Here is a 27,160-nt window from a genome sequence, read left to right on the forward strand (position 1 = left end):
CTTAATGACCCTTGATAGCAACTTCTCACTCACTCCTTCAAGAATATGCCCCAAGGGTGCTGCTCCTCATCAGAAGAGATCATCCTCAGCAAAGAAGAGCCCTGTGCGATATCAATTTATTAAAGATAAAAGTAAAACAAATCTCAGGCTACTCACAAGGGTAGTGATAGATGAAGCTATGTATAATCGACCAGAACGAATAGTCATGGATCAAAAAACAGTCCAGGTTGACAGACGAAGACCTCGATCAGTGTGACACAGACGCCAGTGAGACTGCAGTGGTTGGAGCGTTTCCACCTTCATCAGAAACTCTGAATAGACCTATCCAATGTCCTTATCACAGAGAAGAAAAATTCAGCAAAACGTGCTATTACTGGATAGATTTATGATCCAGCCTGGACTACAATACCATCATGTCAGGTTGAGTTGTCTGTCTCCTCATTCTCCATATATCCTCTCAGTGGAGGCCTACACCCTGTCCTACTTTCTTACCCTGCTTTGCCTGTGTTCCCGCTGCAGGCTTCTTTTCTTTCCTTCTTTATTTCCCCCCCTTAAACTTCTACCTTCTTTATACTTTTCACTCCATCCCATATTACCAATCTCAGCCTCTCCATGCCTCTTTTCTTCTCTCCTTTCTAAGAACCTGCCCCTCACACCCCCTTTTCTCTTTACTCCTTATTTACCTTACACAATCCTCCCTATCCAAGCTCCCCCACCTTTTATTTACCTACTTTTCTCCAACAACTCTCCTATCCCCTGTCCTCGTTTTGTCAGCTTCTTCTCTGACCACAGCAGCCAGAGAAATGACAGCCTGAAACCGGCAGTGACAAGATCCTCATTGATGCCGGGTTCAGTACCCAGAGAGGAGGTCAGACAGCAGATCTGTGCTGATATCCCTATGGTCCACATGCAAACACTCATTGTGCTCATCCTGGGCCTGCACTAGGGACAACAGAGTCTGGGATAGCTGGAAAGTGTGGCAGAGGGAGGGCGGTACACTTTTCAGCACCATACATGTGCTCTAGAGCTGCTGATGTGAAAGCCAGAAGCCGGCTGCAAAAAACGGCACCTGCAGCAGCTGTGATCTTGGTACCAGCCACTTCAGTACCTAACTTTTATATACAAACTGTATGTCAGTACTGAAGTGGTTAAAGTAATAGCAAATCACACAGAGATGAAACAAAGGAGTGCTTAGTAAACTCTTTATTTGACATTGTTGCTTATAACTACAGCTCATTCATTTGCAGATAGCTTTAAAGTGTACACATTTAAAAGATATATATTTAAAAGAAAATGTAAATAACTTCCTGTTGCCAAATGAGTTCTCCAGTAGGAGACATAGAATACTTGACAAAGCTGACTGACAAAAGCCTGCCTGAGACCACGCACTGTGGCCACTCAATAAGTGCCAATGTATTGGATAATGTGTGTCAGAATTGTGAAGGATGCAAGCCTTGCAAGCATTACTAACTTTTAAATGAATTGGCTGGTGCATTATTTGTCACTTATCAGCAAGGATTCCACACATTCCTAGCCCAGCGCCGACAGTAATTGAATTTTGTCCTTGTGTTGTTGAGACCTCTTTAATAGTTCAATCTCATTAAATGTCTCCTAATAGCAAAGTTCTCTTCTGCCAGTATAGAGGACTCATAAGTTCTTTGAGAAAACCTGGACAATGAGTAATGTATGTAATTGTTTCACCTTAAAAAACACCACAGAGAGGAACGGCAAAAACTAAAAAAAGAGCTCTTTCCAGAATTCATGTGGCATTTCTGATGTAGTAAAAAATCTTATGGCAACAAATGACCCAAATCAAGTATGCAGATAACAGACTTTTCTGTGAGTGTCCTGCTTTGTTGTCTAAGTCAATGATTCAGAAAGATTTGAGCAAAGCCGGTCAGCATAACAGCTAGCTAAGTAGCATTTACAGAAGGAGGTAGGCAATGGCAGTATCCTTATTTCTGTCAAAAATATTTACTTCAAGGATACCAAAAAAGGAGACTCTCAAGCTTCCCTTTTAATAGTGGTGCATGGTAGCTGATGCTCTAAGTAAGCTTCCCTTTATTACCATTATTTTACCATGCTGCAGGCTGTGGAACACTATTCTTATCACTAATTGAAACCAAAAAAAACATGCAAGTAGTGTATTCTTGTAAGACTTGGGGTCCTCACCTTCTCAAGATCTCGTAGTGAGGCGGAGTTATGTCACCAGTGCCTAGGCGAGGGGGCTGAAAGCTGTAGTCTAGTGCGAGAATTTTTTTACTTTTTTCTCTGAATATAGAGAGAGAGAGAGAGAGAGAGAGAGAGAGAGAGAGAGAGAAAAGAGTGAACACTATTTGCAAAAAGTTTAAACCTTCAGACTGAAAAGGTTCAGCCAGATCTAGTTTCTGAAATGGGCATTCAGATAATCCAGGCTATTTTGTCATCATTTTAGGGTACATAGTTAGTTAGTCAGGTTGAATAGAAGCGCAAGTCCATCGAGTTCAACCTATAGTATAGAGAAGAATATTGTGTGGCCATATCGGGAAACTACCAAGTATCCAGTAGTAGAAGGGCGACAAGATCCAGAGCCTGCTCCAAAATGTATTCTCACCACCATAGTTATTATGCTTTCTTTTGTCACCAGTGTAGTGCAATCTAGAGTTGAGTATTGTGACGCACCATGGGAAGTTCCTTCCGTATGTCTTACTTCCTTTCTCTTTTAGTTGATAATTTGTTATGCTTATTGTTTGTAAATTGAAAAATTCTTAAACAAAGAATGCATTAAAAAAATTCCCATTATTACTACTGTCTCAGCTCTTGCTCTTGGGAATCTCTACCTCATTAACACTAGGGGGCCTGTAGCAGACTCAAATAATTACCTTTGCAGTATACACACCAATATGTAACTCCACCCTCAGCACTATCACACTCACGCCTCAACAAAGTCCTCTTTCACATTCACTTTTAGATCACTTCTCACATAGAGACAGACACTGCCATCTCTTTGTTTTACCTGTTCTCGAAAGAGAGCATAGCCAGTAATATCTACATCCCAATCATGTGAAGAACAAAGCCAAGATTCAGCAATACTGATAGAATTATAGTGCTCTTCATACACCAAAACTTCCAACTCTCCTATTTTGCTTGGTGGACTTCTGGCTTTGGTGAACAGTTTAATCGCATTTTTTACTTGCAATAATTATATCTTTTTTTTGTAGTGCACATAGCACTGTAATCTTCAATGCTTGTTTGCAACATGGGAGTCTCCTTATCCCCTTCCATTGCCCTACCCCAATATTTCCCTATTCCCCCCTCTATTATAGTCGGACCCCCATCTGACTTATCTGCCCCATTATTTTCCAATTCTCCCTCCCGCCACAACCATAGTTTAAATACTCCTCCAACTTTCCCATAAACTGCTCCCCTAGCACAGCAGACCCCCTTCCATTTAGGTACAAATCTTCTTTAGCATCTCAATGAAGTTGCACCTCAATGAAAAGTCAGCCCAGTGCTCTAGAAAGCCAATTTTTTCCCTATTGCACAAGGCCTTTAGCCATATATTTAGCTCTGTAAGCTCCTGACGTGCTTCCTGTGTTGCTCATTGCACAGGCAATATTCCATGGAATATTACCTTTGAGGTCCTTCCCTTCAATGTGCAACTTAGTTCTCTAAATTTGTTCTTAAGGATCCTCCAACTTCCATGTATTCTGTCATTGATCCCAATATGGACCAAGACAGTTGGGTTATGTCCAGCCCCTCCCAGTAATTTGTTCACCCAGTCCACCACATGGCAAACCCTGGCACCAGGGAGAAAGAAAACCACTTGGTTGAGGTGATCTGGATTATAGAATCCCCTATTACCACCAACTGCCTAGGCTTTCCTGCATTACCATCATCACCCAGACTAGATAGGCTGATCTCCCATATGTTAGGGCTTGACACCTTCACATCTTCACCCTACTTAGCAATGTTTTTGGGTGCTCAAACACAGGACCGGCCTTCCTTTTCTGTGAGCCCCTGCCACTCCCTCTAGATAGGGTAACCCAGCTTCCTACCTAATCATCCTCACTTACCCCTCCACCTTCCACATCAACCCCATCTATAATGGCCTACAAAATCAGATAAATAGTGGCCCACCCACTCAGATTTTTAGTGGTACTTCAGCTCACATCTATGGTGCATCCCCAGCTCATACATATGGCCCACCCCCAGCTCAGACTCATGGCACCCATGCTCCTAAGACCTACAGTCACCTAAAAAGTGTGCTGATAATTTACCTAAGACACGTGATGCATCCCAATTTCTCTCTTTCCAGCCATTTACAGATGGACATTTTGATTCTTCACTTCTCTTTACTAGCCAGTTCTTCCCCAAAAAGTCTCCAGATTCCAAGGGACTGAGAGATAAGGCGAGTTGAACCTGCTTTTGAAGGTGCTCTAGACAAAACTAAGCCTAAAGTATGGTATACACTGGAAGAATTTCAAATGAATGAAATTGTTTTCAGAACGTTTGTTTGACTTTCTAATAGTTGATGGGGTAAATCAATGATCAATTTCGACCACAGTGCTGAAAACATTTGGAAGAGCATATTGGAAAATATTTCTGGATACAACATTTTAACAGTGAATGTGGTTTTCATTCATTCAAAAAACAAATGTTAAATCGAAATGAAAATATAACGAAATTTTGAACAACATTCGGCAAGTCTCTAAAGGCAATATTGAACGTTCCAACAAGATTTTTTGTACGAATTGTTCGTTCAAAAATCTATCAGTGTATACCCTACTTAACTCTTGCATTACAGTAGTTTTGAGTGTTTCAAGGAGTTCAGCTTCAAAAACACATACAATAGCGCTCACACCCAGAGGAGCCGCAGGAATAACCTGGGTCATCACTAATCTGTCTAGGGGTTTGATCTTCAGCTGCCCCACTAGCATTCTACCGCCCTCTTCTAGTGCCCACAAAGCTGATGCCCACTCCAGTATTGTAATGCTGAAGAACTTTTATTAAACATCTTCACATTGGGGAGAGAGGGTATAGGGATCCCAGACATCCAGGGTGTAACAGACAGACTCCAGACTCACCAGACCTTTTACGCATCTCAGTGTAGGTCCACTAGTAGTACAGCGAATAGTTATTTGAATAACAGATGTGCAGGGAATGAGCACAGATCCTTAGCAAGAGAGACACCAGCCATGCTCCAGAGGTCCTCTATGTTCCAAGCACCTCCAGCCGACATCAGCTTCTCTGGTTCTCCTCCTCTGGCAAACAACACAACCTCCTCCATACTTGAGGCCTAGGGAAACTCTTCCCACACTCAACCTCTGCCCACCCCCAGTCCTCAGGCCTAGCCTGGGGGGTAGGCTGGACAGCACCTACCCCTAATCCATGGCTGGTCCAGATTAATGTGAGCACATGGCAATTCCCTCCAGTATATGTACCCTATCCCAGCATGCACCACTGGTTGAGAGAAACCCAGGGATTGGCTGCTGCACCGTACATACACTTATTGGCTGTCCCACAATACAGCAGAGTCATACTCCACCCGGGGGAAACAATCAATGCTAGAGACCTTATTAACCAGGTAAATGACACTATAATCCAGCCAGGCTACAGCCCTGGCAATCACTAAATGTCTAGTAGCCACATCACAAAATAAGATGGGAGCTATATATATATATACATATACACCGCTCACATTCACACACATGGTTACTTAACCTCGGCAAGTATCCTGCTAAGCCTCTACACTAAGCTGAGTGCGGGAACAAAACAAAAGGTGCTAACAGACACGGTGAAGGTTCTATGTAGGAAGAAACCAACATAACTCTATTTTGACATAAAAAGTCTGCCTGTCAGCAGTTTAAAAAAAAGATAAGACTTCACTTCCATGTTAAGATCACAAGGCCGCCATCTTCATCATCTTCATGATCTTCAGCATGGTTTTGTATTTGGCAGTCCCAAAAAATGTTTAGATGGTCTTTAGACAATTTAAATGACATTTCATTTTGTAAGAATGACCTTAAGGAAAATATTTGCCTGCTATATGCTGACAGCGTAGAGCCACATTGCAGCTGGGAAAGATTTGGACGATATTGTCGGGATCCACCCCACTGCCTGATTTGCCCGCCCCCATCTCCATCTGCCCCTCCAGTCAGTGCTGGAGGAAAGGAGAGGGGAGAAGGAAACTCCTGTAGGGAGTGGTGACTGATAGTCACCACTCTCTGCAGGTAGAAGATCGTGATCAGTGATTTGTGATCGCTGAGTAATCAATACAGTTGACGTGTGACAGCTTCACTGTCACACAGCGGCTCTAACTGTGAGAATGAATGGATTTCACTCATCCCATAGTTCTCCTTTAATGACAGATGGGTACATTTTTTTTACCACATTGGAAATCTAGATGGTCTGAAGGCTTTCACTGTGACATCGATTTGACTATTAGCCAGTTACTGTAAACATGTATTTGTTTTTGATGCATTCTTGCTAAAAGTCATACTTGTTAATACAAATCACCAGTAAAAATTAGGAAAATAATAAACAATAAATCAAAGTATAAATAAATAATAATATGTTTTGTGTTTATCTGCAGAAACTTCCATTAAAAAAACATGATGAAACTCACTGCTCTTTGTCTGATTGTTCTGATAGTTGGAATCAATTTCAGACGGCCTGTGCATACCTCCAAAGTCACAGGTAAACTATTGTTTCTATAAATGTTATAGAAAAGACTATAACGATACACACCATTTATTATTTAAAGTGTTTGCTTGCCTTGGCAAAAAAGAGAAAATAAATATATATAATTTAATACTTCTCTGCACTACATGCACATTTCCCTATGTTTTGCCTCTTTAGCCTCTTGCCGTCCGCCCGTAGTAAAAAAACGGACGGACGGCACTGCAGCATCTGCGGGTTGCCGTCTCCAGACGGCAATTTTTTTCTGCTCGCGCGCGCCCCCTAGCGGGCACGCACGGGCAGAAAAGACCCGCTAAATGCACACACCCGTTACCGGGTGTTTCACATATAGGCGATCGGCGGGTCCATAGCCCGCCGATCGCCTATATGTGCTCGATGGATGTCAACTGGTTAAAAATGCTGCAAGTATAGAAAATTACTTGTCCACTCAGCCAGAAATCCAGTGAGCTTCTAACTTTCTGTTTGAGCTCACAAAGCTGTCTCTGTTGCACTGAAGTCCAAGACAGTGTCCCTTAAACTACAAATAAAGATTCCTGTATGGCAGTCGATACCAGATTCTGTTACTATGCAATGCACATGCCTCATAAAATCAACAAAAAAATCCTTTACCTTCCCTGACTGAACCAAATTCTCTTTTATCTCTCACACGTGTCCCCTCCCAGACACTGCAACTCACAGTGGGATGGTTTCAGCAACAGACGCAGTGCTTCCAATCCAGAAAGTAATGCTAGGTGTTGCCAGGTGCTGACTGAACAAGCTACAGACTTGCGAATAAGCAGGGACAACACTGATAGCCACACCCCCTGCAACATTTTTCATGCCAATTTGGTGTAAGCAGACACAGTCTACCTGAGAGTGGCAACTCTGCTCTAAATATAGAAGCAGTGTAGCATCATTGCCATGTCATCACAAGAAGCCTGCTTTCATGGCAGGCTCAACAGGTATGTGTGGGACTTTGCAGGGGGACTACAGATACACTTACAAGTTGGTACTGCAGGATACGTCTTTTAATGGGATGCCAAAGTTGTACTTTAGAAAATGAAGATAAAAAGTACAAAGGGTTTTCTGTAGAGGAAAACTGGGCAAGGCTAAAAACACAGCCTGGGATTTCAGGCCACGAAATGCACTGTCAATGTAAGATGTAAGAACAACAAGGCAACAGCAGGTCCCAGAGAAGGTAAAGATGCATTCCACATTTTCGAAGAACTCTGGGCAGAAATTTTACTAACTCTTGCAGTGGGGCTACCACTGTCATACTCACCTCATCCTTGGAGCCAGCCAGTTCGGTCGCTGCAGTGAGGGAGTATAACTTTTTTTTTTAATTAAAAGAGAAGAAAGCGCCTCTTCCTCGTGTGTTAATGTTTCAGACAATAAAATAAAAACAGCCATCCCTGGTGGAGTTTTACAGTGGCTTGCAAAATTATCCCCCCCCCCTCACCCCACCTTAGCATTTTTCCTATTTTGCTGCATTACCACCTGGCGTTAAAATGGATTTCTATTTGGATTACATTTAATGGACATACACAAAATAGTCCAAAATGGTGAAATCAACAAAAATATTTTTATAAAAAATGGGAAAAAGTGGTGCATGCTTATGTATTCACCCCCCTTGCTATGAAGCCCCTACATACGATCTGGTGCAACCAATTACCTTCAGAAGTCACATAATTAGTAGGGATGCACCAAAATTTCGTCCACTGAAACATTTTGTCCAAAAATGGCACTTCTGGCAAAATGCCGAAAGTGCCATGACAGCCGAAAATGCGGTTGAAAATTGAGTGTATCCCAACTTCTCTTCTCCCCGCTGGGCAATGGTCTGTGTACCTTCCAATGCAGTGCCAGCACCCAGAGGGGAGGAGAGAAGCTTTCAGGATGCCGAGCAATGTAGGCGGTGATTGTTGCAGGAGGCCGAGCTCACCTCCCGGCTCGGCCTCCTGGGGAGCGGTGCAGGGTGGTGACAGCTGTGATCTGTCAGTGGGGGAGGAGAGCTACACCTCCTATGACAGATCACATCGCTCTCCTCCACTCACCACCTTCCATCCTGACATAGGAGGTGGAGTCAGGAGGTGTGGGAGAGCTCCGCCTCCTGTGTCAGGATGGAGAGCGGTCAGTGGAGGAGAGCACTGTGATCTGTCACAGGAGGCAGAGCTCTCCTCCCCCACCACCTGCCCCCCTCATGTGACAGCTGATTCAGAATGGAGAGCTGTATACAAATACTCATGATCAGCTGATCGATGAGTTTTGTAAATAACTGGACATAGTGTGCTTACTATGTCCAATTATGAATGAATAGGAAGTGAATTACATCACTTCCTATGCATTCATGATTGTGGACATAGTAAGTACACAATGTATGAGTGAACAGGAACACTCAGTTCATTGATAACAGGGGCTGCAGAAAAAGAGATTTTCTATTTTAAAAGGGAAATATCAGGAGTCTTTAGTGTTAGACCCCTATATTTCTTCAGAGCCCCCAACAGTAAAGTAACAAAAAAGAAATAAAGAAAATTTTTTATTTTGTTTAAAGATTGGGAAACATTTTTTTTTAGGTTTCAGCCTAAAAAATGTTTTATTCTCAGTTTCGGTCTCAAAATTTCATTCAGGTGCACCCCTAATAATTAGTTAAATAAAGACCACCTGTGTGTAATCTAAAGGTGCCCATACACTGCACGATTATCGTACGATAATCGTATGCGATCGGTTTTTCGTACGATAATCGAGCAGTGTGAACGGAGACGTGCGACCGTTTCTACTGTACGGTCGCACGTCTTCTGTCGAACCAGCATGTTCGAAAACCAGCCGGGAATCGTACGATTCTTGGCTGGTTAGAAGGGTGCTCGGAAGATAAATGCTGAACGGGCCGGTGTGCGCACGCGCACACTGCCCGTTCAGCATTGCGGTCATCGGAAGCCCGCCCCTCAGGGGGGTGGGCTTGCGATGATCGAGAGTGCGATCTGCCTGTCCAAGATAGGCAGATCGTACGTTTTTTTAATCCCTTTACAACCATCGCAAGACTAAAGTCTTGCGATGGTTGTAGAGTGTATGGCCACCTTTAGTGTCACATGAGCTCAGTATATATACACCTCTTCTGAAAAGCCCAAAAGTCTGCAACACCACTGAGCAGGGGGCACCACCAAGCAAGCTGCACCTTTAAGACCAAGGAGCTCTCTAAACAGGTCAGGGACAAAGTTGTGTAGAAGTACAGATCAGGGTTGGGTTATAAAAAAAAATATCTGAAACTTTGAACATCTCACAGAGCACCATTAAATCCATTATTAAAAAATGGAAAGAATATGGCACCACAACAAACCTGCCAAGAGAAGGCCACCTCCTCCCCCAAAACCCATGGACCAGGCAACTAGAGCATTAATCAGAGATGTAACAAAGAGACCAAAGATAATCTTAAGGGAGCTGCAAAGCACTGTAGCAGAGATTGGAGTTTCTGTCCATAGGACCACCTTAAGCCGTACACTCCACAGAGCTGGCATTCATGGAAGAGTGGCCAGGAAAAAGCCATTGCTTACAGAAAATAATAAATTAAAAAAACATGTTTGCTGTTTGCCAAAAGGGGAGTTAACTCAAACATATTATAGAAGGTACTCTGGTCAGATGAGACTAAAATGTATCTTTTTGGTCTTTAAGTCAAATGCTATGTCTGGCGCAAACCCAAGACCTCTCATCACTCCCAGAACACCATCCCCGCAGTGAAGCATGGTGGTGGCAGCATCATGCTGTGGGATGTTTTTCATTGGCAGGGACTTGCAAACTGGTCAGAATTGAAGGAATGATGGATGGTGCTAAACACAGGGAAATTCTTAAGGGAAACCTGTATCAGTCTGACAGAGATTTGAGACTGGGATGGAGGTTCACCTTTCAGCATGACAATGACCCTAAGTATTCTGACTCCAAATGTTGTATTAGTGATTTATCCCTTGCTGAAACCTCTATGCCTGGCCTGTTCGAGGGATGGAACCACGGTGCAAAGAACAGCACCTTTATTCTCTAGTTTAAACCTCACAGTGTAGCTTTAACCAACTTATAACACTTAATCTAACCCACCCAATGAGGCATAAACATTTCATCCCCTCAAACACCTAAATGAATCCTTAACTCTCTGAATTCTGACTCTAACCTTAAAGATTAACTGGACTCTGGAAGATGTGCCCAAAAAAGGCAGGCAGAGGGACAAGTCACCAATATTGTCTGTGGTCACCCTGCAGCTGATATTTCCCCAGTATTATTTGTCAGAGCCCCCATCATGGAGAACATTGAGCAGCACAGTTTACCAGCATTGCCAAATCTCCTGAGACTATCAATTAGAGGCTACAGTGCTTTAGTTTTAGACTGCGGGGGTCTCTGTACTTAGTGACGCACTGGACGCAGGGCTTTGTGACGCGCTGGACACAGAACCCACCTGAGAGTGACCCTGCAGAGCCCACCATAGATGCAGCACAGCCCATCTGAGACTGTCTATGGTGGGCTCTGAAGGGGTCTCAGGTGGGCTGGTCAGGGCTGCATCCCTCCCCTCCCTCCTTCCTTCCTAGCTCCTCTTACCTGCACACATGGCCTCGTCTGCCGCTGGACCAGCCAGTCTGACATCAGACGAGCAGTGTTGCTGATGGGGCCCTAGCTTGTCTCAAAGCCGCTGGAGCGGCAATGCTGGGGCCCTGTGCTGCTAGGGCCAGGCCTCCGCCTCCTCGCTCTTCACCATCAGCCGGCTGCCCGGACCCCTTACATGAGTATCGGCCGTACCACCCTGATGGCTGCCCTGTACGCTATTAGCGTAGCGGGAGTGATGCAAAATGCTCAGCCGGCTTCATCGCTATGCTAATAGCGTATCTTCCCAGAAGCTGCACACAGCGCGCGCCGGTTTAAGTAGTAACCAGCACACGCTGTATGCAACTTCTAACAGCATGGGAAACGGTAGGCTGCGCTTGTTGGTGGATCCAGGAATCAGGTGAGTATTAGAAGAAGAAAAAAAGTTTTATTTTATGTTCTATTCTTAGTTCTATAATGGCATTGTAGTACTTTCAGGTAGAATACAGCTTCATAACATATCAGCTAGGGAACTACAAGTCCCAGCATGCCCTCATTGCCCCTGTACAACAACCAGATATTGCCATTCCCTGGGAGATATGTGTGTGTGTGGGGGGGTGTACAAGGTCAATGATGGCATACTTGGACTTGTAGTTCCTTAGCTGATATATATGTGTGGGGGGTACAGTTCCAGTGGATGTTTATATAATATGGGGGGCGGAAAAAAAAATTCTGCCCCGGGCGCCCATAATTCTGGTTACGCCACTGACACTCACATACCAGAAAGTGCACAGTCAGAATGAATTCAAAACAAAAAGTAATATTTTTTTTAATGGTGCTGCTTAGGCACATTTCTGTATTGTTGGTAAAAAATAACAGATATTCACTTTTAGAGTTCAGGTTCATTTTAAATTAACACCCAAAACCAAAGTAACCCCTTCTCCAGTATACGTAACTTATCCTGTATTTGAAGCGTGGGACACTATCAGGGTTATTCACAAATGGGTGAAGAGTTTGGAGAAGGCAGGAGCCATAAACAATCTAGGACAACATGCTGGACTGGAAAGTGAGCTGAATTGGAGAATTTTTCCAGTTAATCTATGTTGTCCTAGATTGTTCACTTCTCCTGCCTTCTCCAAACTCTTCACCCTCTTGTGAATAGCCCTGTAAAAGCTACCTGTCACAGCCAAAAGACTTACAGAACAGATACTCTGGTGTTTAAAACTACCGATCCAGCAACCTGAAATACATTGCAGATGTAGAGATACGGAAGGATTATCAGATTATGAGTTTGTGGGGCTCTAAACTGCAGCTGTTTTTGGTGCATTGCATCAACTCTCACTACCTTTAACATTTCTGCTAGATTCCAACCTGTGACACTGCAAAGTTGATCTTAAGATCACTGAAGGGGTTTTGCTGAGCAGTCTTCTGAAAGCTAGTGTGATTCTGAGCAAGACTGGTTTGTGTTTGGTCTGCATGGCATGTTTATTCATCTCTTAAGCAACCCTGTTAGGGGGTTAAAGTGGCAGTAAATTCTACTTTGCAACATTACACCATGAGCCAGTAGATTAGCATTTCTGAACCTTTTTTCAGTCATAGCACCCTTAAAAAATGCATAATCTCGAGGCACCCCCGACTAAAATGTAATGGATTTTAAGGGGGGACCTAATGCAAAAACACACAAAGTGTGGTTCCTCATTACATCAAAGTCCCCCTTTACATCAGTAGCCCCCCTTCACAGTAGAAGTCCCCTCTCCTTCACATCAGGAGCTCTCTTAACATTAGACACCCCCTTTACATCAGAGTGTCCCGTCCCCCCCAGTTATATCAGAAGTCCTACCTTCACAAAATTTCGAGGCACACCTGAAAAAACAAGAAGGCACACTGGTTGAGAAAGGCTGCAATAGATAATACCTACCTGTGGTAGCCAGCATCCAAATCCTCCGTAGTATGTAGGGCAGCGAGTTGGTCTACTCCCAACATGTTCATCCGCCACTATAAGCTGGACATAGCTTTAGGCCCTAAACATAAGCTATTCAGTCCTTCATTCTGCTCTCTCTCAGCATTAAAATGTGTTCAACAGCAGTACGCAGTCTAGTGCAGTGGTCTCCAACCTTTTGGACCTCATGGACCACTAAATTTATGAATTACATATAGAAATACAAAGTAAAAGATAATGAAAATACTTAGCTGATCAGCTAAATCTGAATGTAATCTAAACTGGACAAAGCAGATGGCAAGATTGGATAAACTGTCACCAGAATGAATTTTAAAAGATTTATTAAGCATAATGAAATGTATCAACATATGTGATACTTAACTTTTTATATTTTAAGCTGCATAGGTGATATCAAGTATCTAAGCCCAAAACTGTTTTGATATTTTTGGACAGGATTGGGAATGGTTAAAACCCCTGTTATTTTATTTATTTATTTTTATTATGGATATTGGAACAAGAAAGAAGATCCTTGCTGCACTCCTTACCGGGATTCCTATATGAATATGCAGGCAGGTGCTCAAAATTACCTAATCTCTGAGCCTGATGAAGGGAACCCTGCATGGCCCCGAAAGAGCTTGCAAACGAAAGACATAATACGTCACTAAATGAACACTTATTTGCTGTAATCATCAATTTGGTGTGCTGGTGACATTCTTTAACTATCTATTATGGATGTTGTCTCTTACTTCCTGTTTTGTAGACACATGAAGAAGTGAGAGACTGTTTTTTAATATACAGGAAATCCTCTGTTAAATAGTTATCACCTTAATAAGTGCCCTCAGTGGTAGGATTTCCTCTTTATTTCTGTTCTGGACACAACTTAAAAGTTTGGATTTTTCCTTTGAGTCCCGAGCAGGGATACAGACAGAAATAAATACCAAATTGGGTTATAACCCTTTTGCTCCACTAAAAACAAAAACAAAAAAACACATTTTAACTTTATTTACAAATATACAAGTAAAATATGATTATTCTACAGATATTATGTATGCATTATCTGTCCTACAGTAACAGAAATGAATTTGGTGAACAAGAAGAATCAGTGGACAAGTGCTTTGCCATGCTCAGATAAGACAGATACTACATGGAGGATGAAACAGAAACCCATATATGCACTTCTGTGTAGGAAGAAGAAAATGATCCCAGCTGATCAGCTATGGTCTGGTGAATTAACCCTTCCTAATGGCGTTATTCCTGTACCTGAAGGCACCTTCCTGGTGGAAAGAGAGAAAGATCTATCATCTTATAACTGGAATTCCTTTGGTCTCAGATATGGAAAAAGAGAATCTGGGACAGTAAAGTCTAAAGTGAAAATCTAGTAATATCAATGGATCGTAGACAATCTTGACATTGTTTTTCAAAGAGCTCAGGATGGTAAGGGCCTGATTTACTACAACTGAAAACCTGCTTTCCAGGTCACTAATCTTGGGTTATGCTGCAGGGACCCCCTACTATAATTTACTTAACATTTTAACAATATGCACACACATGCTCATGCTATGCATGTATATTCCCGGTATGGAACTATGTGCATAAAAATTTAGTAATGCTGAACATACATCCCCAGGGGTCCTAAGTGCCTATACCAAACTTACATTGCCTCACAGGAGCAGGTGAGTAGGGATTTTGAAATTGAGTTATTTAACAGAAATGTGAATGTTGGAAATGTGTTCCCCTTTACAACTAAACAATTTAATTTATATTACTTCTAATTAATGTGTTTTATTCTAGTTATGCAATTATAAATAATATCACAATAAGAATACATTTTAAGTAGTTTATGATGATCACAGTAGGGTATCTATATGACTGTATATATCTGATATCTTAATATATCTAGCATTGTTACATATGTGGTCAGGGATCAATATATTTATTTAAAATTGACACATATTGTTATTTTCTCATAATATAAAATAAAAACATCTTCATAATTAACACTGATATGTAATATGCCCCTGATACATGTTTACCAGCAATTTCTGGAAGCAGTTTCTTTGATCAATCTGTAATATCTTTGTATACAATAAACGTGGGAAAGTGCAAATACACATGTGCAGTTTGAAAAGCCCTGCTCCATAATGTAATGTTATCAGGACAAGCACTAAGCTATTCAAATTTAATTTGAATGCCTTTCTTTTTAAAGGGCACCCTAGTGCACATCCTCAAAGAGTCACAATGGACCTGCCTTTTAGCACACCACAATGTTCAGATATGATTTGAACTTTAGTTTTGGAGAGAGTGGTAGAAGCTCATCTCAAATGTTACAGTTTACACAAGAACAGATGGTAAAGGAAATATTGCAATAGGAAAACCTGTTTCAGCGACAACTTTCTAAGGGAGCTTTCTGTTCACTTTAGAAATAAATTTCCTGTCAAGTGCCGTTGACAAGATGCCAAAAGTGTTTTAGCTTTACATATACTTTGTCAAAATAATAATTTTAAAGGAGAACTATGGGGTCAGTGCTTTTCCCCATAGTTCTCCCCAGGGTCACTGGAGAACACACAAACTAGCGTCCTCCCATCACCCAAAGCTCAGTACACCGTGCGCTACAGCTTGCGGTATACTGAGATCACCGCTGCCGGGACGGATCCCGACATTACTGTCTGCATCCACCCAGCTGCGTGATTGACAGCTGGCTCCGCCTATCTAGAGGCAGAGCCAGCTGTACCCGTCCCCTCCCCGTCCGTTCCGCCAGTCAGCGCTGGAGGATCGTATATGGGAGGGGGGGATCCCAGTCACGGGTCTCTGCTGGTACAGGATCGAGAAGTGATCGAGCGACCGTATGTGTTCTCTCACTTCCCGATCTATTGAGCCGACGTGTGGCAGTTTCATTGTCACACATCAACTCGAACTATGAAGCTGAGTGATTTTCACTCACCTCATAGTTCTCCTTTAAAGTATGTTTCTATGTACTACAACACACTTCAGTTATAGTCAGTTACAACTATATATTTATTTACCAATATTGACAATAGTTACACATTTTATTTTATAATATTTATTTGACATTTTTATATTCTCCTTAAAGAGGAACTGAACTCTGGAAGCTGTGCCTCAACAAAAAAAGCAGGAGGAAGGCAAAGGGCTAGTCAACAGCACTGCCTGTGGTTTACCTGTCCTAGATTGTTCACTTCTCCTTCCTTCTCCAAACTCTTCACCCATTTGTGAATAACCCTGCAGCTGATCATTCCCCATTACTCACTTACAATGTCTCGTTCTGTGCTTTGGCTCTGTGTGGAGGCAGCCATCTTGGTAGAGGCAGGGCTTTTGCTTCCTCATGTCAGAGCCTCCATCAATTTAAATCTCATGAAACCAGCAGTCAGAGGCATCAGTAACTTAATCTCACACTGTCTTGGGACCCTCACATACCGGGAAGTGCACTGCTATTTTTTAGGAGGAATTTAGGATAAAATGTATCGGGTAAAATGTCAGGGTACTTCTTAGACACAATTAACATTTCTTAAATGTCCCTATAGTACAGCAATCATTACGTTGTTGAGTTCAGTTCTCCTTCAAAACAGAAAGTATTTGCTTGTCTCAGTTCCATCACTGATCCATAAAATAACGGGATGTATCCCTCATTTAGGACAGTTGGAGGAGCCATGCAAATCCTTTATTTATTTATTTACAGGCAAATACCTCCTGTTTTAAGTAGACCATGTTGTGTTTTTCATTATTAAAGTGACACTAAACTCAGGAGTTAAATCTTAAAAATGCATTCATGTACCTTAACTAATGTATCTTATTTGTGTATCACTCAGCTATAGATCCTCAAATCATCTCTGAATTGGTGCTGACACTGTCCTTCCTTCTGGAGGGTGGTTACTTTTGTCCCCCATGGTCCCTGTGTGTGTTATAAAGTATCCATCGCTCCAATCTCGCTTCCGTGATGGACTATGATTTCAATACAAATTAGTAAACTAAATTTGAGACTGTACTCCATCATGGGAGTGAGCTTGGAGTGATGGCTACTTTACAACACACATAGGGACCATGGGGAACAAGCCACCTTCCAGAAGGAAGGACAGTGTCAGCATGTATTCAGAGATGATTTGAGGATCTAAGGCTGAGTGATACACAAATAAGCTACATTTGTGTTAATGTACCTGAAGGTTTAACTCTTGAATTTAGTGCCACTTGAAGATGTGTGTGTGGGGGAGGGGGCTTTTTGGTTCCTTTTAGCCCCTTTCCCCATGAGATGTTTAGTTATTTGATATTGTCTTTTACTGTAAACCAATTTTAACACATTTTTGTTAGAAATTCTTGTTTCAAAATGTATTCACAGTTGCCTTTTGTTTACTTAGGTTTAATTTATTATTTGTTACAGAAGGAACTCTATCTGGACATTTTCAACTGTAAACTCCTGAGGTCATTTGTTATAATCATAATGGTTATGTTTTATTGATGGTTGTCAGTGTGAATGCATTTGCACAGGAATGTACAAAAAAGATAGAACACCATTCACAATTGCTGGTAGTGTTTCCTTACTACTAATAAATCAGGCCCTAAATATTAAATTGTCTTTTTATTATTTTTTTACAGGGTTGAGATAATGGAATTGTTTGCTTAGTTTACCTTTAGTATCTCCATAATGTAGCATAAGGTAGCAGTGTACATTAGCCTAAAGCATTTGGGTAAACATCTGCTATTGGAGTGAGTAACTTGATAAAAGACTGATATCCAAGTAGTTGCCCTTGGTTGATGCACACCACAGCTCTACAATGTAGTAAATTCCAAAGTGTTGTTCTAACTTATATCAATATTCAATTGCATGATAGAGTTCCATCAAGTTAGGTGCTATAATAAAATTGATACAGTATGGAAGCTTAAACTGAACCTGTGGCCATCTATGGGGATTTAATCTGTACATATTTTTAACAAATACACTTTAAAACAGATTCTTACTGACCTCTGTAGCCACAGGCACTGTGGAGCAATATGGGTTAGCACTTCTGCCTTGCAGCACCAACGGTCCCCGGTTCAAATGCTGGTCAGCACTTTATCTGCAAGGAGTTTGCATGCTCTCCCTGTGTTTGCTTGGATTTCCTCCGTGTACTCCAGTTTCCTCCCATATTCCAAAGATATGCTGGAAGGTTAATTGGCTCCTGTCCAAATTGGCCCTCGTATGTATGCATGAGAGATAGGAACCTTAGAGGGCAGGTACTGATGTGAATGTGCAACTATGTAAAGCGCTGTGCAAATTGTCACCACTATATAAATACCTGTAATAAATAAGGTTGGCTCTCTTAGCAACTCAGCTCACTTTGCTTACCGCGGATTCACATTAAAGTGTATGTAAGCCATAACTGAATTACATTTAGTTTGTGTGATGGAATTAAATAAAATACTACTTGTTGCACATCAGCAATGCTCATATTCTGCAGCTTCTTTGCAGCCACTTCCTGTCTACATGCATGCACTCCAATGAAGGCTGCACCGCATTTCTACAGGTGAGTTTTCTGATCAGTGGAACATGCCGCTTGTAGTTTTCTTTCACAAAGGTTTTATTTGGTTTTTGTCAGTTTTTTCACATGATGGTTACAAAAATTACAAAGGTAGGGCATGCAGGCCCTACAACAAGGAACACAAACAGAAGTATACAGCTACATCATGGTGCAGAGCTCTGCAGACTTATATAACAAAAGCAGTAGAACAGGTATTAAAGAACATTGTGGGAGCATAAAAGAGGGATTGCTGTTCAGTTGTAATGCCTAAGACCCATAATAGCATGGGAAAGGATCATCATAGGGGGGACTTTTCGGGTCAGGTGTCTGAGTGTTGTGGAAATGAGATCAATGGAGTTTACAGCCTCCTACACCAGCACATTTGGTTCAGATAGGATGGAGCATGTCAGACAGCACAGATCTGTGTAGGGATAGGAATAGGGAGGGTAAAGGAAGAGGTAATGAAGATAGAGAACGAGGGGAGGGCTAGGTGTGGGAAAAAACAAAAGGGGAATAGGACAGGGGAAGGTGGTACGTTGGGAAAGGGGTCCAGAGGAAGGTGTGAAGTACAGAGCCTCTAAATGGACAGGAGCTGTGGATTGAAAGATGGTGGTTTAGAGTAATCGATCCAACGTTGCCAAATCAGTAGGAAGCGGTCGTAAGTGTCGGACAGAACTGCCGTCAGTTTCTCGTTGACCATTATATCGTCTAGGCGATTCTTGACTTCTCTAAGCGGGGTTTTCCACGCTCTGGCGATTGTCATTTTGGTGGCGACAAAGACGTGGGACACAAGGTGTTTCTAGAAGCGCGCCAGTTGTGGAATTGGCTGCAGCAACAATGCCTCGCATGGTTCCCTTGGTAGGGTGAGTTGAAAAAGAAAGTTGAGTAGGTCATAGACCTTATTCCATAGACTTGTCGCCCAGGGGCATGTCCACCAAATGTGGATCATGGTGCCCGTCTCACCACAGCCCCGGAAGCATTGTGGAGAGTAGGAGGGAATGAATTTCGCCAGACGGGCAGGTGTATAGTATATATACATCACTTTGTAGGAGTTCTCCAGCACGAGTACGTTGCGGGAGCAACGAGCTATCGCCGACCAGTTATGCTGCCAGTCATCAGAAGTTAGGGATCTGCCCAGTTCCTCATGCCACTGACGCTGATAGGGAGCAAGGGTGGTGGAAGTGGAGGTTAGCAGGGAAGAGTAGATCAAAGAGATGACCCCTGGGGCGTGTGGGTCCGAGTTGCAGCAGTGTTCGAACAGGGTCATTCTCGACGCAGTGTTCTTCTGGAGCGAATTGACGAAGTGACTAATTTGGGTGTAGTGGAACCATTCCCGAAGCAGAATAGATCTATTGCTACGGAGCTGCTGGAATGATTTCACACCTGAGAGCGAGTGGGAGTGGGAGGGAGTGCACAGTGGTCAGATCATTGCGGGCCCACCATGCAAACGAGTGAGGATCGCTGGCGTCAGGGGGGATAATGGAGAATTGAGCCAGGGCAGTAAAGGGAGATGAGGCGACATCAGGTTGCCGCAGTACTGAACTCCGTCCAACACCTTCAAGGAGTGTCTAAGAATTGGGCTTAGATTAGTAGGGCGATCAGTCTACACATCACTTCTGCATTCACAGCCCGGAGGGAGGTCAGCAAGGAGCTGATCTCCCTTCCTCATCCGCCTGACGTCCTCCCGACCCGATCCCGGGCCGCAGATGGGGCAGCGGATCTTGGGATTGAAGGTGAGGGGTCAGGAGGGGGGAACCCCCTTCCCATCCTGGCCATTTTTCAGTACGCTGATACGCTGCGGTACTTTGACTGACATTAATTCTGTCATGTAACGCTGTACTGAAATTAATTTTATACCCTTTTTTGGAGGACAGATAGAGCTTTCTTTTGGTGGTATTTAATCACCACTGGGGTTTTTATTTTTTTACTATATTAAGGAAAGATTACTGAACTGTAAAAAAAAAAAACAGTTTCCCCTATATTAAATGATAAAACATTTATTATTACCCAATTTTTTGGTAAAATAAGACGGCAACCCGCCAATGCAGCAGTGCCGTCCGTCTGTTTTTTTACAACGGGCGGACGGCAAGTGGTTAAGCTTGGCCTGGGGCGAGGCATACAGGGCCGCTATCCAGGATATAAAGTGGGAGCCAAAGCCCCAGTGGCGGAGAACTTCAAAGAGATACGGCCAAGAGAGCATGTCAAAGGCCTTGGAAATGTCCAAGGACAGTAACATCATCTCTCTGGAGTGTGCTTTGGCTATATGCATCAGGTGTAGGGCACGTCGGACCCCATCCCCGGCCTGTCTGGATGGCATAAAACCAACCTGATCTTTCTTGATTAGGGACCCTAAGAATTGGTTAAGGCGGGAAGTGAGAATTTTAGAAAGGATCTTAACGTCTACATTTATTAAGGAAATGGGGCGGTGTTGGTCCAGGAGTGGGGATCTCTATCTGGCTTAGGTATCATTACAACATTTGCTGTGAGCATGTGTGGGGACATGGAGTCACCCTTCAGGAGACCATTAAAGAGGGATGCCAAGTGGGGGGATAAATCATCTGATAATTTTGTATAGAAAAGGGCGGAGAATCCATCTGGGCCCGGGCGTATACACGTTTTGAAGGCCTTAATGTCTTGTTGGACTTCGATGGCAGAGATTTCCGACTCCATGAGGTCTCTACCTTCTCATGGGATATCTGGAAGGGTAATTCGGGAGAGAAATTCCCAGATTGTATCGAGGGAGGAAACGGAAAGGGGTTGAGTAAATCTTGGAGAGGTGATGGCGGAATTCTGAGAGAATTTTTGTTGGGTCACTGGTGCGGGTGGCTAGTCTAGTGCGGAGGGAGATTGGGGTTGGGACACTATCAAACGTCCACAGACATTTGGCTAGCATAGAGTCGGTCCTGTTGCCCTTCGCGTAGAACTTCTGTTTCGTCCAGTGCAGGGAACATTCAGCCCTATCCGTGTGGCAAAGGTCGAGTGCAGCCTGTGTCGACGCCAGTAATGTACGGTTAGCGGTCGTGGGGCCTGAGACACCTGGGCCAGTTCCGTTTCGAGAGTCTGGATGCGTTGGTTGCGGTCTCGTTTTCGTTTAGAGGCTATTTGAATCAGGTGACCCCGGATGACCGACTTATAGGCTTCCCAGACGGTCGATTCAGAGGAGACAGTCCCCGCGTTGAGCTGAAAATAGTCAAGGGTATGCATGCGAATTTCCATGAGTATATCGGATAGAGAGAACAGTGATTAATTTAAGGACCAAGAGGGCGAGGGGGGCGGGCTAAGAACAGAGGAGCATACTATGAGCACCGCATCATGATCCGACCAGGGTATAGGGAGAATGTGAGAGGAAGAGGCTAGTGAGAGGGAGAGCCGTTGGAGAAAGGCATTATCGATACGCGAGTGGGAGCGATGAGGGTTTGAATAAAAGGTGTAGTCTATTCCTATGGTGTGATGATCTCGCCACACATCCACTAGGTTATGTTGGAGGAGCAGTTGTTGAAAGCTGCGGCTATGAGGAAGCTGTGCAGTGGGACCCGGGGGTCATTTATCTAGTTGGGCGTGGAGAATCAGGTTGGAGTCGCCACATAGGAAGAGAGTACCGTTTGCATGCGCAACGAGCAAAGAGCAGAGGTGAGTGAGAAAAGGAATTGGGTTGGTATTAGTCGCATAATAGGTGAGAACAGTGATGTCAGTATCGTTGAGTCTGCCCGTCAGGAGAAGGTAGCGTCCCTCTGGGTCTGCTATCTGCTTAGTGCAAACAAAGTTTGCCAATTTACGAAAGGCTATGAGGACACCGCAGGTTTTCGTGGAGGCATTGGCTTGATATACGGATGGGAAGAAAGCATCAAAATATTTAAGCACTGCCAGGACATAAGCTCCCGGGATCCATTACACAGGTATTGACATAATAAGCAGGGGGCGAACCTAGAAAAAAAAATACTTAACACAGTATGTATAAATAAGGAACCCAACAGTGGTATAAAGGCCAATCATACCGACTCGGTCTTGGAGTGTGGTAGGCTAGTGCATGGCACTCGAACATATCTGGGGCCTAGGCACACCAGAGGTCCAGAAGTGACTGGCAATGACAGGGGACAGTTAGAGCAAGAAGGGTCATGTCCATATTAGGGAGCAAACCGTGGGACGGGTGTCGGGAGGAAGGTAATGGAGCACAAGAGGCAGATCGCCTAAAGTGGGCTCCCGGGACCCATCACACATGTATAAACACAACAAATCCTAAAAGTCCGTAGGAGAACCTGAAAATAAAGAACCTATAGGTTAGGTACAAATAACGATTCCTGCAGTAATGCAGGGCGAACCATACCAACCCGATCTAAGTATGGAACAATGTGTAGCCTGTCGAGACGAAGTCTCTGTGGAATAACAGCGGGTGGGGGGGTGTAAGTCGTCCATCACCCTCAGGTTGGAGAGCATCGGCTTTCAGGTGCCGGGGGATCCTGGAGGGTGTCGTGGGAGAACGTTGCGCCCTTGGCGGCCCGGAGGGCAAAGGGGAGTGTTGCGGTAGTGGCAGTGGAGCCTGAAGAGGAAGAGTAGGGCGATGTGGGGGTTCCTCTGGCGGGATCGCGAAGCAGAGATCCTGGAATAGGGAACGGAGATCCGAGGGCGTCAAGGCCTGGTATGGGGCATCTCGGTACGTGAAGAAGACCTTGAAACGGAATCCCCAGCGGTAGCAGACATTCATGGACTTCAGGCACATCAAGTACGGTTTCAAGGCACGTCGTTTCACCAACGTTGCGGGGACTAAATCTGAGTAAACCTGCAAGTCATAGCCCTGGAAAGTGAGGGGGGCCTTGTCTCGGGCCGCCTGGAGGACCCTCTCCTTGGAGCGAAAATAGTGGAATTTGAGGACCACATCTCTGGGAGGGCCATCGGAGCGCGGTCTAGCTAGTGCTCGGTGTACACGGTCCAATTCCATACCGTCCAAAGGGAGGTCCGGTGCCAGTACCCGGAAGAAGGCCATTATGGAGCCATGCAGGTCAGTAACTGTCTCCAGTAGACCCCGGATGGGGACATTGCTTCGGCCCTGTTTTCAGAGTCCTCCTGTTTATCTTTGAGCTGCTCCAGTTCGTCCCGAAGAGCTGCCAGCTCCCGTTCGTGATCATCCAGGAACAGGGTGGCGTCGTCAATGCGATGCTCGATGGCGGTGGTCCTGCGGCCTACGTCCCGAATCTCGCGGAGTAGGTCAGACGAGAGCTTGCGGGAGGCCGCCGAGATTTCCTCCCGGACTATGTCTCGGAAGCGGGTGAGTAACTGCGAGTCACCCTCTGGATCTTGGGAGCGGAGAGCAAGCGGAGTGCGGGGCCAAGTGTCCGCATGCGACACCGGATCATCACCCAGTGAGTGCCGGCTGTCCTCATCCGAGGTTAGGAGCGAAGCGGGCGCCATTTTGAAAGGCCTCTTTGCGGTCTCCACAGTGCGCTCCGATTTGCGGGTTTGCTGAGCCTTCTCCGACTTCCCCATCGGATGGAAGGGTGCAGTAGATCCACGTCTTAGTTCGGTTAGACAGGGGTGGGCAACGGGTGCCGCTGAAAGAACGGTAGCAGGGGGAATATGCCCGGGTGGAGCGGAGGTGATCTAAAACGCGGCCATCTTAGATCCCCGCGCGCATGCGCCTCCCCGTGCGCCTTGTAGTTTTCATTGGGAGAGTGTGTGAAATACAGAATAATTGGGAGACGGTGGTAGAGCGTTTTCACCTTACAATCATAAGTGTCTGAACATGGACCTTCATAGGAAAACACAAGGTTTAGTTTAAATTAGGGATGCACTGATACCAGTTTTTCAGTATCGAGTCCGAGTAACGATATTTTTTTTTACACGCTGATACCGATACTGGAAGTCCCATCAAGGAAGCCGGGCGGCGTGTAATGACTCACCACTCGGCTTCCTGATTAGCCAGCTCCATACTCCCTTGTCGACAGGTTACGAGGAAACATAAAGCCGGCTCAGGAAGCTGGGGGGTGTGTTAATGACTCACGGCCCGGCTTCCTGATTGATTAGCCTACCAGCCAATCAGGAATCCAGGCGGCAAATCGTTACACGCCAACCAGCTTCCTGATTGGCCGGGAAGCCGGCTCCATGCTCCCTCATCACCAGGTGACGAGGAAGCATGAAGACAGCTTTCTAGCCAATCAGGAAGCAGGGGGTAGGTAATGGTAAAATAATATTCTACAACAGGGCTTGTGGTTGAATTGCATCTTTCTGCGCACTACCACACATGTATGGTGTGAACAGAGCACATAGAAAACAAAATGTAAAAGATCAGTTTTAAAGATTAGTTACTTACTACAAAAATTGGACTAGCTCTAAAGTTTAAAGAAGAACTTCGGGCAGAAATAATGTTAACCCTTTCGCTGCCACCATCATATCTCATACGTCGCTGGCAGCAGGCCCCGTTAAACAGACTCTGCGCAGCTCTGTTTACATGTGTAAAGCCGACTGTCAGCTTTAAGGTGGTCATACACCTTACAACAATTGTACAACTTTTTTTGTCCAGACATCTCACCCTCGTCAATTGTCTTACAACTAGCCCATCATGCATAGGTGAGAGAAACTGAGACATTAGCCCTGATTAATTTGACAGTGAGGGAAACTGTCTGCATATACTGCATATAGTTAGCATCCTAAAGCTGCCCATACACCTTACGAATATCGGCCGATTTTCGTATGAGATCGCGTTTTCGTCCGATATTCGTAAGGTTGATGGGCAGTGTGCATCCGCAAATACTGCACAATCGATCGACTTTTGACTAACCAGCAGGTTAGAAAACTTCATTCGATCGTACGATTTTCGCAAGGTTGGTGGCGTTTCCGTACGTCAAAATTCGTACGATTTACACTGCACATGCGCAGACGAAAATGCGTGCGATTACCGCAATTCGTCAAGGTTATTTTCTGTCAATTACTGCTGATTCAACCTTGCGATAATCGGGGCAGGATGGGGCCGCCATACAAAACGGTACGACGGTTAAATCATCAGACTAAAAGTTTCGTCCGATGATCGCAAGGTGTATGGGCAGCTTTAGTGGCAAGGTTTGTGTTTAGTGTTTGTTTTCATGTTTAGTGTTTTCACACACAGCACCTCTAAATACTGTATAGCACCCAAATAAAGCTCACAGTAACTGCATTTGTTCATGCTGTGGGCCGATCCGAGGGAGCTGAGAGCATGCTTCTACCAGTGTGTTTATAGATAGATAATGCATACCAGTGTAGGAAGTCAACAAAAGCTTGATTGCCTATTTGGATTGTATTTTCTACCCTTAATAACAAAAATTCTAACTTTCTAAATAAGAACCTTTCCTGTTGCCCATGTCAGATGCCTCAGAGTCTGTATGTCAACAAGGTGTGCAAAAGCATCTTCTGGTTCTGAGAGAATGACTGGCTGGGCACTTTAACCCGTTCCCAGCCACCGACATATGGCGGAACATAATTGTTTCCAGCTGGCCACGTCAGTATGACATACGTCGGTGGCTTTTACCGTTCTGCTATAAGATCATGGGCGCTTTATCAGAATGGTTCCGCTGACAGTCCCCTTTAAATAGCTGCCATCAGCGGCTGAGAAGCTGACGGAATCTGTAGCCTATCCTACCCGCCTGGAGCCGCCCCAGGCAGAGGTTTGTTTCTCCTCGGATCCCTACTGCTCTCCCCCGCCTGCATGGGCTGAGACAGCGGGCATCCAAGGATAAATGGAGAGGCGGTGGTGGACCTGAGGAACAAAGGGCCCTGGTGCAAGATTTTTTTTTGCCCCCCCACCCAAAAAAACCCTCAAACACAGGGCACTCCTCCCGCAACGCTCGGCCGGCTGCCACGCTGAGACACATAGCAGCGCCCAGTGGGGAGGAAAGAAAGCAGGGATGCGCCGCTGTATCGGCAAGAAAATTTAGCATTTAGCCTAAATGGCCATTTTCAGCCGATATGTTTTGGTGGCCGAAAAAAAAAGTTTCCCTACACTATGTTATAAAACATTTATTATTACCCATATTTTTGGTAAAACATAAAAGTCGGGGTCACGTCGGGTAAATAGACACCAAACATGTCAAGCCTTAAAATTGCGTGCGCCCGCAAAAATTGCAAAAAAAAACGCCCATAGGCGACGCTTAAAACGCTTTTACTGCTCATCAGTTTAGTGTTATCGGTGATTGATGGCCCTAAAATCATTGCTCTCACTCCGACGTTTGCGGCGATATGTAACATGTGCGGCACAATAGGTCGTTTTCGCAAGTAGGCGCCCCCGACGCATATCTGAGTGTATGTGGTGGGCGGGGACTTAAAAAAATTGTTTTCTTTTAAAAATTTTTATGCTTTATTTTTTTTATGATTCTTTAATTTTTTGTATTACTTTTTTTTTTACACACAACTTTATTGCTATTACATCGGGGGCTAAGAAGCCCCCTATATAATAGCCAATTTACATGACAGGTCCTCTTTATGGCAACATCAGGGGTCTCCAAGACCCCTAATGTCCCCTAGGGACCCCCAG

The 27,160-nt window shown here is 44.3% G+C and overlaps 1 protein-coding gene across 1 annotated transcript; it reads left to right on the forward strand.

Annotated features, from left to right (window-relative positions):
- Positions 1-6,593: 6,593 nt before the first annotated feature.
- Positions 6,594-14,553, forward strand: KISS1 (KiSS-1 metastasis-suppressor). Its single transcript, XM_018576775.1, has 3 exons — positions 6,594-6,688; positions 7,344-7,402; positions 14,225-14,553. Exons 1-3 carry the CDS (start codon positions 6,594-6,596, stop codon positions 14,533-14,535), a joined length of 465 nt encoding a protein of 154 aa, XP_018432277.1. The 3' UTR covers positions 14,536-14,553.
- Positions 14,554-27,160: the final 12,607 nt, after the last annotated feature.

Source organism: Nanorana parkeri, unplaced genomic scaffold, assembly GCF_000935625.1.
Source record: "Nanorana parkeri isolate BGI_ZX_2015 unplaced genomic scaffold, ASM93562v1 scaffold77, whole genome shotgun sequence".
NCBI classification, from domain to species: Eukaryota; Metazoa; Chordata; class Amphibia; order Anura; family Dicroglossidae; genus Nanorana; species Nanorana parkeri.